The following is a 17,076-nucleotide window of genomic DNA, read 5'->3' on the forward strand; positions in this document are numbered from 1 at the left end:
AAGAGAGGGAAAGAGCTGTTGACCGCTCTCTAGACAAAGTGCCCTCCTTTTGCAGCATAATATAATGGCAAAATTCATGATTGGTGGGGGCTGGTGATCTTCTACGAACACCCCATGTGGAGACCAATTCAGTTTGTGCTCCTTCGCTACCCTAAACCTTGCAAATTTGAGGTGCCCCACAATTCGGAAAGGGTTTGCCCCTATTGCTATGGTTTTTCTCCTCACGCCCACCTGTGTTTTTGTACACTTGATAATAGGGTACACTGTATAATTATTATTAAATTATAAGCATTCGAAGTATTTATGACCATCACTAATACAGATTTTACTGAAATGCATAGATATTTAACTTTATCAATTTTATTTGGTTAAGTTTTGATTTAAAATTCTTTTTAAAATCAAATTATATTTTTATTGATCATCTAAGTTATTTTAGATTTTTCAAATCAATAAATATCATATCAAAAAAAATTTATATAATTATTTTTAAATTATAAACATTCAAAGTATTTATAACCATAACAAATATAGATTTTATTAAAATGGGGAGATATTTGACTTTTTCAATTCATCTTAATTATTTTTTTTATTTATTTAATTTTTAATTTTAATTTTTTAAATACCAAACCTAGTCATTTGAGAGATTTTAGATCTTTTAAATCAATCAACATCATATCTAGAAAATTTTTATATAATTTAATTTGAAGTTAAGATAAAACAAGAATTTGAGTAGAAAATTTTAGTATTTACCCTCTCGATCAAAATTACTGGGCAACTAATTTTTTTTATTTTTAATGTTAAAAATAAGTGGTCCGAAAGGGACATTTATCTTATGCTGATCTGGTTACCCTGGGAAAGATGAAAGAAACTAGCATTTGGAAGAAAATCAGGAACGATTGGACAAGATGCAGTTGGAGGTATCGTTTTCCAACTTAGTGTTACTTTCTTTTTTAAGAATAAAAGGGAGTTTCCTTTATTTACATTCGACAACCATTATATTACACTGCTTCTTCTTTTATATAAGTGTCTTTCTTTTTTTGGTATTCTCCTTTCAAATGTCATTTAAGAAGTCAAAATATACTAAATACTCCACTTTATTTTCTCCTTTCAAGCTCCTTATTTATTCCGACGAAATCAATCAACTAGTAACTTCATCTTGCAAAGATATAGAGAAATAGTAATTTTGTAATTAAATCTGTTTGAAAGTTTGGTAGCTATTAAGGTTTAAAATGTTTTTAAAAAAAAATAAAAAAAAATAATTTTAATAAAACACCTGTTCTCAAACGGACCTGAATATAAAATTGCACCTGCCGATTATAAGGAAGAGGGCCAGAAGGCTTGATGTAAAGCCTTTCTTTCATTCCTGGAATGAAGAAATAAGGCCCACTATAGAAGGAAAGATCTCTTCATAATAAAGAGAAGAAAGGAGCCAGGACAGGTGTCGCATCGTGCTTGAGCCAGTCATCAACTGCAGAATTAGGTTCAAGGACGTTAGCACCTCTTAAATTCAGACAATAGTAAGTACCTCTACTGATAACATACAAAGGCTGTTGGAATTCAAAAAACGATTTGCATGTCTCTACCATTCATTAACTTAACCATGCTGAATCAATAGTTTAGGAGCGCTGTAGACAAACTAATAAATGCAATTCATGGTTCTTTCATATTAATTATTTGTCTTTTTTTTTTCAATTTTATTTGGTTAAGTTTTGATTTAAAATTCTTTTTAAAATCAAATTATATTTTTATTGATCATCTTTTTTAAATTAAATTATATTTTTATTGATCATTTAAGTTATTTTAGATTTTTCAAATCAATAAATATCATATCAAAAAAAATTTATATAATTATTTTTAAATTATAAACATTCAAAGTATTTATAACCATAACAAATATAGATTTTATTGAAATGGGGAGATATTTGACTTTTTCAATTCATCTTAATTATTTTTTATTTATTTAATTTTTAATTTTAATTTTTTAAATACCAAACCTAGTCATTTGAGAGATTTTAGATCTTTTAAATCAATCAACATCATATCTAGAAAATTTTTATATAATTTAATTTGAAGTTAAGATAAAACAAGAATTTGAGTAGAAAATTTTAGTATTTACCCTCTCGATCAAAATTACTGGGCAACTAATTTTTTTTATTTTTAATGTTAAAAATAAGTGGTCCGAAAGGGACATTTATCTTATGCTGATCTGGTTACCCTGGGAAAGATGAAAGAAACTAGCATTTGGAAGAAAATCAGGAACGATTGGACAAGATGCAGTTGGAGGTATCGTTTTCCAACTTAGTGTTACTTTCTTTTTTAAGAATAAAAGGGAGTTTCCTTTATTTACATTCGACAACCATTATATTACACTGCTTCTTCTTTTATATAAGTGTCTTTCTTTTTTTGGTATTCTCCTTTCAAATGTCATTTAAGAAGTCAAAATATACTAAATACTCCACTTTATTTTCTCCTTTCAAGCTCCTTATTTATTCCGACGAAATCAATCAACTAGTAACTTCATCTTGCAAAGATATAGAGAAATAGTAATTTTGTAATTAAATCTGTTTGAAAGTTTGGTAGCTATTAAGGTTTAAAATGTTTTTAAAAAAAAATAAAAAAAAATAATTTTAATAAAACACCTGTTCTCAAACGGACCTGAATATAAAATTGCACCTGCCGATTATAAGGAAGAGGGCCAGAAGGCTTGATGTAAAGCCTTTCTTTCATTCCTGGAATGAAGAAATAAGGCCCACTACAGAAGGAAAGATCTCTTCATAATAAAGAGAAGAAAGGAGCCAGGACAGGTGTCGCATCGTGCTTGAGCCAGTCATCAACTGCAGAATTAGGTTCAAGGACGATAGCACCTCTTAAATTCAGACAGTAGTAAGTACCTCTACTGGTAACATACAAAGGCTGTTGGAATTCGAAAAACGATTTGCATGTCTCTACCATTCATTAACTTAACCATGCTGAATCAATAGTTTAGGAGCGCTGTAGACAAACTAATAAATGCAATTCATGGTTCTTTCATATTAATTATTTGTCATTTTTTTTTAAAAAATCTTGGGTAAGGTTTTGAAAATGATTTTATATTATTTTATAATAAATTTATTTGAATGGAAGCTTGTTGAGCTCAAAAAAAATATACACACACACTATTAGTGAGATATGTTGTGGACTAGAGTAGTGTTTGTAATTGTAGTATTAATAATTTTTTTAAATATTTTTTATTTAAAAATATATTAAAATAACATTTTTTAATTTTTAATATTAACACTTTAAAACAATTTAAAAACCAGAAAAAATTAATTTGAAACAATTTTGTTTTTCCAAAACCACCGTGTAATCTTAAAAACAAATTATATCCGGTGGGTTTGTTTTTGCATTTAAAAAATGCTTTTAAACATTATTAAGATTACACGGTGGTTTTGGAAAAAAAAAATTGTTTCAAATTAATTTTTTCTGGTTTTTAAATTGTTTTAAAGTGTTAATATTAAAAATTAAAAAATATTGTTTTAATATATTTTTAAATAAAAAATACTCTAAAAACAATTACTTTCGCATAATAAACATTATCCGAATACAAATTATATCAGGTGAAGGATAAGGAATAGGTAATTGTAAAAACTTATTCGTCGCCTAACATCATCGTCGTAGAAATGGCTCGTTCGTTGTCCGCCGCTACTTGAAGTCTTTATTGCATCATTAGATGGACACAACGTTGAAGAACCTAATCACAAGCTAACAAGAGAGGAAGCAAATCGTAGAATGGAAAATTTAAAAGAAAAGCCCAGTCTGGTGTTTAAATGGCGAAAGAACTTCACATTAATGGAAGATCTTAGGGATTAATTAAAGGGTAGGAGCAGAGAGCTTCAAGGACGAGCTAGAAGAGAGGTCTCCCTCCCTCCCTGCCTTTCTCTCTCTTAAATAATGGGAAGCAATAATATTTTATAGCTTTTTATGAAGTAGAGTAAATTATTCATAGAACATCTGCTCATGATATGTCACTGTTACCTGCCCACCACCACACTGTTATTCCATAACATTTTATCATCTTCATCTTTTTATATCAAGTTTTATTAAAAGTTGAAAAATGTGTCTAATTAAAAACGTTTTACCAGAATTAATTGTACTTTAAAAATGTGTATTTATAATGTTTTAATTGATAAAAGATATATGAAAAACAATGCCCCCATAAAAAGTAACAAATAGAAAATAGGCATGGATACTTATAAACTTATTATATCATTAAAAGCTTTTTTTTCGTTCCACAGAGATCTCAATTGCTTAGAACCAAATGGAATGATTGTGCCTTTTAAATTTTGCGAATTTTAATTAATTTTTTTAATTTTAAATAATAATCTCTCAACTTTATTATTTTCTTTATCTTGTGATTTGATACCGGATTAAATCGATTTTACAGATATTTTTAAAAATTTAATATAAATATAAAATGATTCTTAAATGATTAGCATCAATTAGTATCTTTCTGGATTGATTCGCGTGCCCATAACGGGAAAGATAGCTATGGAGAAAATATTTTATGTGGTTAGGATAATCAAATGGAAGAAATTTAAGTTGTGAGAAAATAAAATAATAATAATAATAATAAAAAGACTTAAAACGATATAAATGTGACTTTCAAAATTGTAAATTCAGAAAAGAAGCTGAATCGTAGAAATTTTTGAGATGTCACGTCACATATGAGCGTGCATGGAGACATGTACTAGCCAAATTATTGATGACCCAAGCATGTGACAAGAATAGTAGTTCGATCAAAGTAAGTAAATGCTGGAGAGGCCTCCCAAAAGCACTGTTATTAAACATTAATGAGCAAATTATTGGCCTTTGTCTCATAACTTGCAGAACACAACCCCAGCCATGGGCTTTCCCCCCATCCTTTTAGGTTTTTTATTTACATAAAAAAGAATGAATGGATGGGCTTTTGTTATCTTTGCTTATTAGCACCTTTTTTAATATTGGTGAAATAACACATTTAAAAAGAAATATTAAAATAACATAGTTTGTACATATTGTGATTGAAAAATACAATATTTATATCATGTTGGTATTCTAAATAACTACATCTAAAAAAAATTATAAATGGAAAGGAGAGAGAAGAGAAAAAAAAATTCAAAAAACAAATCAAAACTTTGATTATGATACTACTAATATCATAACAAAAATCTAGATGAACCGAATCAAATAATATCAATGTCATAATTGAAAAGAAATATCAAAATAACATAGTTTATACATGTTATGATTGAAAAATGCAATATTTATAGCTTGTTGCTATTCTAAATAACTACATCTAAACAAATTATTAAATTGGAAGGAGAAAAGGGAGAGAGAAGAAAAAAAAATTGGAAACATATCGAAGCTTTGATAATGATACTACTAGTATTATAAAAATGATCTTATTGAGACGAATCCAACGACACGAATGTTATAATTGAAAAGAAATATCAAAATAATATAATTTGTACATGTTATGATTGAAAAATGCAATATTTATAGTTTGCTGCTATTCTAAATAACTACATCTAGAAAAATTATTAAATGGAAAAGAGAGAGAAGAGAGAGAAAGAAAGAAAGAAAAAACTTTATAGATATATCAAAACTCTGATTGAGACACCACTAGTATCATAAAAAGTTTTTAATGAAATGAATTCAACGACATTAAAGTTATCAAAGATGGCAAGTGGTTCACTTGTCTTTAGCAATAAGAAACAATTAGATCACCGTTGATGGCCTCTCTTGATATCATTAGATTAATTTTATTGTCATATTTTTTATGATGTTAGTGGTGCCGTAATTAGAGCTTTATTGTGTCTTTAAGATTTTTCCTTTTCTTTTTTTTTTTATTCTCCTCTCTCATGCCAATTTAATGTGTGTTTGATGTCACTATTCTATACAAGTTATAAATATCATGTATAAACTATACTATTGTGCCAACATTTTTAATTGTGTTAATTTAAAAAAAAATATCATGAGCTTTACACTTTTTTTCCATACAAATAATGACTCACTTTTGACCTAATTGGACACTTCTAAGTCATTGTCTCCTTGTCTAATGTTGAGAATCGTGAGAACTATCAGCACTCCATCGCTCCTGCCTCTTACCATAGTTTTTTTTTACCAATCTCAGCTTTTAACTCTTCAAATTCCCCTCTCAAATTTCAAGGCTAATCATAATTTACTCCAATTTCCCCCCTAATCCTCTGTACGATCTGATGAATTCTATCAAACATATCCTGAATGAATAAATTGGGGCCCTTGTGACCCTTTCCTAGTCCAGATCCTGCTCCATAAAAGTCTGAAACAGTTCTAAAGAACATGAAACACAAAAATCAAAGCATAGGTCGCCCACACGCTAACGCTGGAGCCAAGAGACGAAAGTTTCAATAAAAAGGGGATGTCCTGGACTTGTACACACTGCTTTCAGCCGTGTAATTTGCAGCTCCATGTTATTTAACCACCCACGTGTTGCTATACAATAATAGTGGGGGATTCTTGACGGTATCAAGCTGGGATAGCTTGTTCTCTCGAGGTGCTCACGAGATTTTTGCCACTATCATAGTCTTTATCTCTATTTGAACCATCATCATTCAACAGGAATAAATCGTATGTGAAATCAAATCTACCACAAGAACATGCAAATAGTAGTTGTGAAGCCTTGCAACAGCAAATCAGCCAAAATTCACCTGCACTGTGATCGAATTAATTCCTTCAAAAACTGGTATCTTATTTTTCACAAGCCCGCTGACAGCAACGCATACATGTATAGTACACAAACTACAACTCAATTAACCAAAGAATATAGGCCTAAATTAAATCACAGATGCAGCCGAGCAAGATTGAAAAAACTCTTCACAACAAAGCCTGAACGGGGGTTTGTTACACAGACCCCATAAAACACATTGTGGAACTATCATCAACTCTTCAGGAAATCACCGCCAGGCTGTGGCCACAAAATCAAGTCATTACTGCAATATCATAGGAAGTTGCAAGCAAGTTTATTACTTGGTAAAACCAGTTGACCACAACGCAAAGAGTATACCATCTTCTTGTAATGTGATGAAAAACCTTGATGGCCACATAACAGAGCTCAACTCCCACATGAGATTCTGAAAGAGAGCACAACAAAATTGTAAGATCTCTCTTGTAGTTGCATGTATATTTAAAAAGTACAAGGCGGAAATATGTTAAAGATGTTACATCAAACAGCAATTAGCATTGCAAATTTAAAACAATCAAAGACATCCCAAAACAAGGCAGCTACAGGTCCATAACATGAGATCTCCTGAGGGCTTAACAATAGATTCAAGGAAGATTGTAAAAAACAAAGCAAAGTAAAAATCTGATGAGCAAAGTACAAATTTCCAGTTCTAGAGAAGAATAATCAAACATAGAAGATCATAAGCTATCAGAAATGTCAGCATGATGATTCCTACACTGTACGATAACTTCATAAAATAATGTTAATAGCCTTCAACTACAAAAACACTGTACTGGTGATAAAACTATGCAATTTACCATATATGTTCTATGCTGTTGGTGCTAACCGAGTCAGTTTGGAAATTTACAACACTCTTCCCTGTTGAATCAAGTATATTGTAACATTCTGCTAGCACAGGCTTTAAATTCACAGTTTCAGTTTACAATGCCATGGCATTAAAGAATCAGTTGAGATTAAATATGAAATAATGACCAAATGCTGTTAAGAAAATTTTAAGAAGCCTTGCATTGAAGGGGTCTTGTTGACTACAAACACGAGAAAAGAAAATATGACACTTGCATGATACAAAACACAAGACAACCAAGAGGCCAAGTATCTACACTACTCACACTTTGTAAGAGAAAACAAAGCAGATGCAGGTACACCCTAGAAACTTGCAGACTCTCAGGAGGCCTCTCCCTCTCTTGCAGGAAACACAATGAAACATGCATTGATTAGTACTACAGAAACATTCAAGAGAACAGAACAATCAAGTCTGTTAAAAAAAAAAATCACAATGAAAACAGGTTATGGTACCATAATCATAACACCGTATAAAAATCATGTTGATTATATCATTATTACCTGTTGCAATTGTTCGGTGAAGATAACCAATTACATTATATCAAGTTAATAGGAATGGTTAAATAAGGCATTCCCTGTATACGTGCAAAGCAATTAAATTCATTTAAAAGACTCACTACGATTGACATAATTTTATTTTTTTTCCTGATACACGAGCAATGCTACTGATCTTATCCAAAACATAAAAAGAAAAAAAAAAGACAACTGAGAAAAACAGAAGCAAAACAATAGAAACAAAGAATATGAGATGATAAATGTAAAGCTAATATAGCTACTCACTCAAACAACCGGACAATTGTAAGTGCTGCAAATCTGGTGCAATGCTGCTTGATTTGCTGGATCAAGATTTTCACTGATGATCTGGGGAAATCTCCCAGGGGAAAGAGCAGAAAGCTTTGCTAATGAAGTAGCTAAGAATTCCCGAGGATCTTTTATGTCCTTCAGAGGATCCTCCTCCCTCTTTCCAGCGTTGTAAAGATTGACAAATGCAACAGTATAACCTGTATTTTCAGCAATATCTGGCATTTCTGGCTCATCTCCAACTCTATCCTCCTCTGGTCGTGAGAGGAGAGTTACAATACTGTCCAGCATTTTCCCCCAGTTTCTAACAGCCCCAGCATCCAAAAGGGTAAGAGATTCACAGATAAGCCGGGTTGAGGCAACTGATACTAACTTAACCTCAATGGGCCCAGTGATCAGCTTAAGATTAGGTATCCAGAACTGCTCCAAAATCACCAAAAATATACCAGCTTGCACTGAATTCATAGAGTCCACAAGGTTTGCAAAGCCATGCTTGACCAAAAAGAGTGACATGAAGATCAAAAGAGATTTGATGTACTTTACTGTGCGTTTACTTTGCAAGCGTGTGAATAGGGCATTCCATATGTGACCAACATAGGGAGCAATGGCTCCATAGTCAAGATTCTCAATAACAGTGTTCAGCACAAAGAAGCCTTGTTCATCAGTGCTAGGGACTGACACAAGCCTGTTAAATATGCCAAGCACCTGGGCTAGTCTCTCCTCTTGGTTGAGCTTTTCAGGTGCTTTCTCAAGGAAAGCCTGAAGAAGACGCACAAGGGCTGGGACATTTGAATTTCTGGTCCATGAATCAGGAGACAGGAGAAGTTTAAAAATTTCCATGTAAATATCTGAGATGGGTGGTCTATTCAACTCAACAAGTTGAGCCAAGAGCTGGAATGCATAAGGCAAAAACTCAGTCACATCATTTCCCAAGATCTCCTGGAGTATAGGAAACAGGCTTGTTTCAAAAGATGGTATGAGAGACATATCTCTCTCACATGCCCGCCTTACAAGAACAGCCACTGATTCAAAGAGATAGTGATTGAAAATTGGATTCTTTGGATTCTTGCAAACTTCAGCCAGAATAGAAGTCAATCCAGCAATGCAAGGTCCAGCAATCTCAGGAGTTATTTCTGCGACCCCTAGAACCCGCATGATACTCTTCATTATGTATTGATTCTCCTCAGACTCTGGAAACCTTAAGGCAGTAAAGAGGTTATTCATCAGCACTAGCAGATTTGGAGCTACATCTGCTGAGGTATACCTTGATCTTCCCCCCTCATCCTTGACCAACAAGAGTTTCTCTATACAACTTGCAGCGTAAGAATGAACCACGTTTGACTCTGCACCTAGGAATTGAGTCAAATATGGAAACAGCTGAAGTACAAGATGCTTTGGTATCTGATTCCTAAACATTGTAAAGAATTTAAGAGCACCAGCCTTGAGCATCAGAAAAGCATTTACATCCTGACTTTGCAACTCAGGCACAATTACTGACCCAAAAAAGCTCTGAACATCAACAAGATCAGTTGAAACAGAATTACCTCCAGTCTTCTTAGTTGAAAGGGAAACAACCAAATATATTGCACAATCCTTGTCCTTCCAGTTTGCAGCTGGGTTTGCAGCATACGAAGTCAACAAATTCTGAATCTGAACAGAAACTATACTGATCACCTGCTGCTTATAATTTGTTGCAATCCCTTTAAGTAACTCACAGGCAATCCTTCTCCTAGTATCTATATCACTCCCTTCCATATCCCTCCTAATAAACTCAATATAATTCATCTCAAAAAGTTCCTCGTCCTCATCCCTCAACCTCACATTAGGAATCACAATACTTTGGCAAATCTGTGGTATAACCCCATCACCTGCAAACAAAGTATGGTGAACACTGGTACTCACCGTAGTCAAAAACTTAATAGCCATGACAGCTAAACTATCACGACTCGGTGACTGGGACACTTTCCCTAACAAAGTCCAAACTGCTTGCGCAAAATCATTCAGATAATCCTTAAACTCCTCCTCATTTTTCTCCATATAAAGACTAATATTCTCGCATACCGCAGCCCTAAGCTCATCAACCAGACCTAATCCTTCCGCGCTACTCTCCAGCACAGGATAGTTATTCACTAAATATTTCTTAAATTCAGTCATCCACTCTTTCATATGATCCTCAAAAAACTCGGGCAACTCTTGAAAATTCAATGAATAAAATACTCTACAACACAATCTCTGTGACTCAAACAACGGCTTTAGAGTAACCGGAGACCCCCCACCTGAACCAACCATGGAATCTATCAAAGCCGCTGTCCTGAGGAACATTTCTAGCAACGGGGAAGAGAAATTATCCAGGCAATACTTTAAATCAATTAAGAGATCGTTCGTTTTGTACTGATAACGAAACTTCTTAAAAATGGAATTAGCAGTACCGAGAATACCATTAATTGAAGCATAATCGTTCGACTGCGAAGCGGCTCGGAGATTTGACACGAGCTCAGGCAGCAAAGTGGGCCAGGATTTAGGGAAATCGTGTTGTCCAATAAGAGAGAGCGATTCGCTGAGCTGAGATTGGATTCGAGGAGTAGATGAGAGCATGAGATTGACAATAAGGATTTTGATTTGGTCCTTTTCGGAGTCGAGAATTGGAGTGAAGGAGGAATCGAGAGATGGAACCCACCGGGAGCGGAGGTGGTTTTTGAAGTTGACAGCGGCGGCGTGGCGGATCTGTTCGTCGATTGACTGTTCAGCTACGAGGCGGAGGACAGCGAGGGCGTAGTTGGGGTGGTTGGCAAGTTCGGTGAGTTTGGATTCGGCGGCGCGGCGAGGTTTGGGTTGTGGAGAGAGTGTGTGGAGGAAACATCGAGAGAGGAACTCTGGATTGTATTCCATGATGTGGTTGGGAATTTTTTTAGAATTTGTGAGTGTAGGCAGCTCTCTGGGGTTTTGAGAAATTGAAATGCGAAAATTAGAGTGTGTGTGTGAGAGAGAGAGGAAAGTGAAATGGCTAGAGAGGGAAAAGTAAGGGATTTTTTGAAGAGAATTTTGGAGGGTTTCTGACCGTGAGTGACAGACAGAGTGTGGTAGACTGGCTGGGCCTTATTCTGGTGGACGATGGATGGTTCCGTTTCGTGGGATTGAAGGAGAGAACTCGGAGAACAGAGGGGAGTTTAATTGGGCCGGCTATCTAGGCCCTGAGCTAAATAGTCGAGTCCAAGCTCTTATTGTTAGTCCAAAACTTGTAGATCCATGATGTTAAAATGGATAATTTGTTTATCGTAATTTAGTATTTATTTATTTGATGGAATGTAGTTTTTTTTAAAGCGGCTTATATAGAAAGTAAATTATTTTTAAATGATAAATTTAAAAATATTTTTTAATGTTTTTCATGAAAAATAAATTAAAAAATTATTTTTTAAAGTTTTAATGGTTTTTTTCAGGTTTATTTAACATGTATAGAACATTAAATGTAACTATTTGACTACTTACAAGAAAAGAATGAGATATAAAAATAAAAAGAAGTGTAATGATAAAAAATAATTTATTATGTCATATATTTATATATAGTTTTTTTTTTAAATCTAACCATACACATAATATAAATATTTTAAATACAATGTTATATACATATAATCATTTTTTGGTACTTGGAGAAAATTAAAAATAATTTTTTTTATAGTATTCTAATTTTACAACACAATTTATATGATTTAAAATATATGATTATTGTATAATATAACATGTTTTGTATTTAAATGTATTTTCTAGCGATATTATTTAAATTAAAATATTATATGCGCTAATATATAAAATTAATATATCCTAAAACATTATTTTCTATATAAATATATTAGTAATTTAAGGAAATATTATTCATATATAAACATTCAATCACCTCACCTTTTTTGTCATTAGTCTCTATTTCTTCTTTTTTTTCAATCGGGACCTTTTATCACCTTTTTTGTCATTAGTCTCTATTTCTTTTTTTCTTTTTTCAATCGGGACCTTTTACCTCTCAATTAATGATTGATAGGAGAAATCCATAAAAATAAAAAAAACAAAACTTAAAAGATAAAAAACCTAATGATTGATAGGAGAAATCCATAAAAAAAAAAAAACTTAAAATATAAAAAATCAAAAATCAAAATGTAAAAAGCAGGGAAACCACACGGTCAATATAAAAATCACGCAATATGTCATTTTAATCCAAACCATTTAATTTTGTTATTTTTCTAAGTCCCTATGCTAGGAAGGACCTTGCCAGAAAAAACATGAAGGAGATATAAAATTATCCGTTGACTATATTCCGTGAACCAAAATGAAAGATCTCTGTGTCAATGCATTCCTCTTCTCAAGATCAATTCAATGAAGGTGTATTTTGACCTTTTAATTTGCTGAAAAAAATAAACTACAATTGAGAGATTTTTTTTTCAGGCTTTATTATGTGTGTTTTTAATGAATTTTAGAGTGTTTTGAGTTGTTAAATTGAATTATAGACATTAAAAGGATGCTCATTAAATAAAAATAGATTAAAAATTAATTTTTAGATTAAAAAAAAAACTTGATCCATTTAGTGGCAAGAAACTAAATGGACAGATAATATGATGCATGGAAGTAAAATTATAGATAACATCTCAAATTATTAAAAACAGAAAAGAAAAGAAATAAGAGACCAGGACAAGCATGCTGGGCTTTCTAGGCCCACGCATGAGGCTCTTATCTCTCAATAGACCAAGAGTTGGGTCATTTAGCCTGATCATTTAGTCTATTTTTTACTTTTTTATTAAAGATTTGAAATAAAAAGTTTCAATATATTTAAAATTTTATTTTGTAATATTGATATTAATATAATATTTTTTTAATAAAATTATTGATCAATTTTTTTCTAGCCTTTCATGATCTATCTTCATTTTCTTCTTAAGCTTAGTTTTTTGGAATAATTTTAATCATCCATTTATTTATATATTCAATTTAATTATTAACAATATTTTATAAGAAAACATATATAATCCATATATATTATTAATTAATGTAATTTTTTATTTAATGACATATAATAAATAATACAATTAACTTTATCTATGTTATTATAAAAACATTAGTTTTTATTAAAATTTTATTTTATGGTTCTCATAAAGTTTTGGTCCAACAAAGAAATATTTTGATAAACAAAATGCCAAAAAAAAGTTAAATAGCACCCTCTCTTCATTTTTTTTTCCAAAACACTTTTACCGGACACTTTCAAATTAGTAGTTATTTTTTAATTTGATCATCTTTCAAAAAGATTATAGTGATTTATCTTTTCTTTCTTTCATATTTTATATAAGTAATTTTTATTTCCAATGTATTTATAAAAAGAAAATTCATCTTTCCCTTGTTAAAGAAGAAATCTCTAATATAAAATAAATAAAAACGTCAAGATTAAAAAAACAACTTTGGTTTTATGTAATTAATGACCCAAGAATCCAAAATGTCCAGGACTTGAATAAAGGGCTAGCATACAACAAAAGGCGAGTGGTCCGTCGCATACTGGATTGAGACGGCGAATAACTTGTTGTTTGTTGTCTTCCTTGCTATGCATACTGGATTGAGACGGCGAATAACTTCTTGTTTGTTGTCTTCCTTGCAATCAGAGCAAGATTGCATTTCAATTTGCCGATCTGCTGTTTATCTTTACCTCAGCCACAGCCCAGTAAAATCCACATTCTGCAAATCATGCTAATGCTCGTTCCGAAGACCTCGTTCTTTTTTTTTTTAGATTAACGTGGGTGTTCGGGTCAGTTTGCACGCACCACGACTAATCCCATGGACTCTGAAGTTAACGACAATATAAGCCTCCAGTGGCCATCATATGAGCAACTAAGAACTCGAACCTAAAATTACAGAGGAAGCAAACTCCTTGATCCCAAGTTCTTACCACATAATCACCACCTCACCTCGTTCTTTTTTTTTTTTAGATTAACGTGGGTGTTCGGGTCAGTTTGCACGCACCACGACTAATCCCATGGACTCTGAAGTTAACGACAATATAAGCCTCCAGTGGCCATCATATGAGCAACTAAGAACTCGAACCTAAAATTCATCATATGAGCAACTAAGGACTTGAACCTAAAACTACAGAGGGAACAAACCTCTTGATCTTACCATTTGACCACCACCTAGATGGTTCTCACCTCGTTCTTCTTTTTTTTTTTTTTAGATTAACGTGGGTGTCCGGGCCAGCTTGCGCGCACCACGACTAATCCCACGGGCCTTGAAGTTAACGACCATGTAAGCCTCCAGTGGCCATCATATGAGCAACCAAGGACTCGAACCTGAGACCACAGAGGGAGCAAACCCCTTAATCCCAAGTCTTTACCACTTGGCCACCACCTAGATGGTTTGACCTCGTTCTTCTTGCTTGAGCCTTGAGAGGAGAGATTACGCACCATAGCCAGCCAATGTCAATAAAGTATCGCCATGCTTGTCCCTCGCTAACCGAACATAAATAGCCTGGTTTGGTTGGCGAGGTTGTAAAGGTACGTTATCTTTAATTTCCCCAGTCTACTAGTAAGAAAAACAAAATTAATCTTTTGAAGACTAAGAATATTCCCGTCTATTGTGATGGTTTTGTTTTCTAGCACCGCGAATTTGACAAAACATCGGTCTCGAGAAGAAATTGCACTGTGCTTACTGTGAGGCGACTCCTAACCTCTCTGCTGGGACCAGACATTTCTACATCAAGAGCTAGCAATCTAAGCGGGGGTACCATTTAACATGTTTAATTTAAAGTTATAGTGTGTCAATTTATCCCTCGCATGTTCCTCTGCAATACAGGTTAGAACCTGGTAAGTCAATACAAGCTTCATTAAAATTGAACTCTACCATTTATTTTAAGTTTTAAATCTGGAAAGAAACCACGTATGAAACAGTGACTTCCATGAATATTTCGGTTCTGAGAAGGGCTTGTTTCAATGCACTAAACTGCTCTAAGAATTTGAACCAGAGAAAACATTACCCCGAGAATACGATGACTGCACGTTAAAAAACTCAAGTAAATTGGCTTTGAGGTTGATGTATATGATAGCTAGTACAGCATCTACATCCACCAAGAGCATCTTCATTAGGAGGGGAACGCCTCTGCATAAACCTCATTCAGCACATGTATGATGCCAAAACGATCTCAATTTGAGGAAAGTAAGCTGTATAAATAGGTAAACTCACAATTATTGGGGCCACTTCAGTTTATTAGAACAAATTACTTAACTGTTAAAAAAAAACATACACACACCCGTGTGTGTGTGTGTGTGTAGAGAGAGAGAGGATTAACACAGCCAATTTTAAAGGACATGAAGATTTACTACTTGCCTGGAATTAATGTAGGCACATTAAAGACATGCCATGGATGGCTGTAGACCCTCTCCATCCGGCTGCCACGTTGAATTATCACTTGCAAGAGTAGTATTCCATCCACAAGAATCCCAACTGTACCCGCTATTACTCAGCAGCAATTCCGGCAATTCAATCTCGCCCCAGAAATCATCACCAGCAACTTCACCGTCACTGCCACCACCACTGTTTGTTTCGCTGCTCTTTTTCATTGGAATCAGTACCGAATGTGCTGCCTTTGCTGCTGCTGCTTGAATATCCCTGGCCGTACACGTGGACGGTATAGGCAAATCATCGACTTCTTCAGGAAAATTGAGCTGCGCTTTACAACCTTTAAGACAATACGCTGCCACATCATATGCCTTGGCTGCCATTTCTGGCACAGGAAATGAGCCTAGCCAGATGCGTGATTTCTTGCGTGGCTCTCTAATTTCAGACACCCATTTTCCCCACCTCCGTTTTCGGACACCGCGGTAGACGGGGTGTCGGGTGCCGCTTCCCCGGGTAGCATCAGGAATTTGTAGTCGGGTCATCTTCAGTGAACGGGAGTTGCTCCATACACGTTTAGAGCCGTTGGCTTAGTACGTCATGACATTATCAATATTTGTTGCGGACGGTAACAAGACAACAACAGCTAAGTAAATTACTTAACTGTCCTTATCTAAAAAACTGTTAGAGTTTGAGCATATAAATTGCCTCCGGATTAACAAAACATATTAGAAAAACCTAAAATCATAGGCAAAAACACATCGCAATAAATTTAGTTTATCATTTATTAAATCCGATCGATTTTAGAGATTAATTTGGAAATCGATTGATTTAAGGGTTAAAGTGATTCAAATAATTAAAAAATAAGCCAGTATAATAACTCGATAAACTTGGTGTACCTAGTAAGCCAACATGTGACTAAAATGAGACCTAGTGGTTTTATTTTTAAATATAAAATTTAAAACTTATTAGTATATATTTTTATATTTTGAAGAAAAAAATTATGTTTTCTTAAATGTGGAATAAAAAATCTTTTAGTTTAAATACTTCAACTTAAAAAGATAACATAGTAGCATTTTAATGTGAGATTTGAAAACTATTAATATATATACTTTATGTTCATAATTAAAAAATTATATTTTTTTGAAGTGAGATTTGAAATCCGGTAGTATATATACTCTATGTTTATAATAAAAAAATTATATTTTTTTAATGTAAGATTTGAAACTCATTAATGTATATACTCTATGTTCACAAAAAAAAGTTATGTTTTTTCAATAAAAAATTTAAAACCTATTACTATATATATATATATATATATATATATTATGTTCTCA

At 33.1% G+C, this 17,076-nt stretch overlaps 3 protein-coding genes and 1 long non-coding RNA gene across 7 annotated transcripts in view; 1 reads left to right on the top strand and 3 right to left on the bottom strand.

The window, feature by feature from the left end:
* Positions 1-6,241: 6,241 nt before the first annotated feature.
* Positions 6,242-11,454, bottom strand: LOC105124749 (exportin-2-like). 3 transcript variants are annotated; one of them, XR_842111.1, is made up of 3 exons: positions 8,366-11,454; positions 7,064-7,130; positions 6,242-6,707 (listed from the first exon to the last, which is right to left on the bottom strand). XR_842111.1 is itself a non-coding variant. In XM_011024861.1 (2 exons), the coding sequence occupies exon 1, from the start codon at positions 11,273-11,275 to the stop codon at positions 8,366-8,368; it is 2,910 nt and encodes a 969-aa protein (XP_011023163.1). In that variant the 5' UTR covers positions 11,276-11,454; the 3' UTR covers positions 6,570-7,130. The 3 variants fall into 3 exon arrangements, 1 of the variants encoding a protein (XP_011023163.1); XR_842110.1 differs by having other exon boundaries at positions 6,570-6,964; XM_011024861.1 differs by having other exon boundaries at positions 6,570-7,130.
* Positions 11,455-15,211: 3,757 nt separating this feature from the next.
* LOC105124753 (ethylene-responsive transcription factor ERF023-like) overlaps positions 15,212-17,076 on the bottom strand; it is an 11,745-nt gene continuing 9,880 nt past the window's right edge. For both annotated transcript variants that reach the window (XM_011024865.1, XM_011024864.1), the window contains exon 3: positions 15,212-15,438. The gene's annotated coding sequence lies outside the window, so the exon portion shown is untranslated. The remainder of the gene's footprint in view (positions 15,439-17,076) is intronic.
* On the bottom strand, positions 15,231-16,329 carry LOC105124752 (ethylene-responsive transcription factor ERF023-like). Its single transcript, XM_011024862.1, has 2 exons — positions 15,731-16,329; positions 15,231-15,564 (listed from the first exon to the last, which is right to left on the bottom strand). The coding sequence occupies exon 1, from the start codon at positions 16,282-16,284 to the stop codon at positions 15,751-15,753; it is 534 nt and encodes a 177-aa protein (XP_011023164.1). The 5' UTR covers positions 16,285-16,329; the 3' UTR covers positions 15,231-15,564; positions 15,731-15,750.
* LOC105124751 (uncharacterized) overlaps positions 15,670-17,076 on the top strand; it is a 10,763-nt gene continuing 9,356 nt past the window's right edge. The window contains exon 1 of the long non-coding RNA XR_842113.1: positions 15,670-15,711. This is a non-coding gene — a long non-coding RNA (uncharacterized LOC105124751). The remainder of the gene's footprint in view (positions 15,712-17,076) is intronic.

The sequence above is a fragment of the Populus euphratica genome, unplaced genomic scaffold (genome assembly GCF_000495115.2).
Source record: "Populus euphratica unplaced genomic scaffold, PopEup_1.0 scaffold32.1, whole genome shotgun sequence".
In the NCBI taxonomy this organism is placed as follows: domain Eukaryota; kingdom Viridiplantae; phylum Streptophyta; class Magnoliopsida; order Malpighiales; family Salicaceae; genus Populus; species Populus euphratica.

What these genes read in the sequence shown, in the direction of transcription:
- LOC105124749 (XM_011024861.1), bottom strand. Translation starts at nt 11,275, where the DNA reads ATGGAATACAATCCAGAGTTCCTCTCTCGATGTTTCCTCCACACACTC.
- LOC105124752 (XM_011024862.1), bottom strand. Translation starts at nt 16,284, where the DNA reads ATGACCCGACTACAAATTCCTGATGCTACCCGGGGAAGCGGCACCCGA.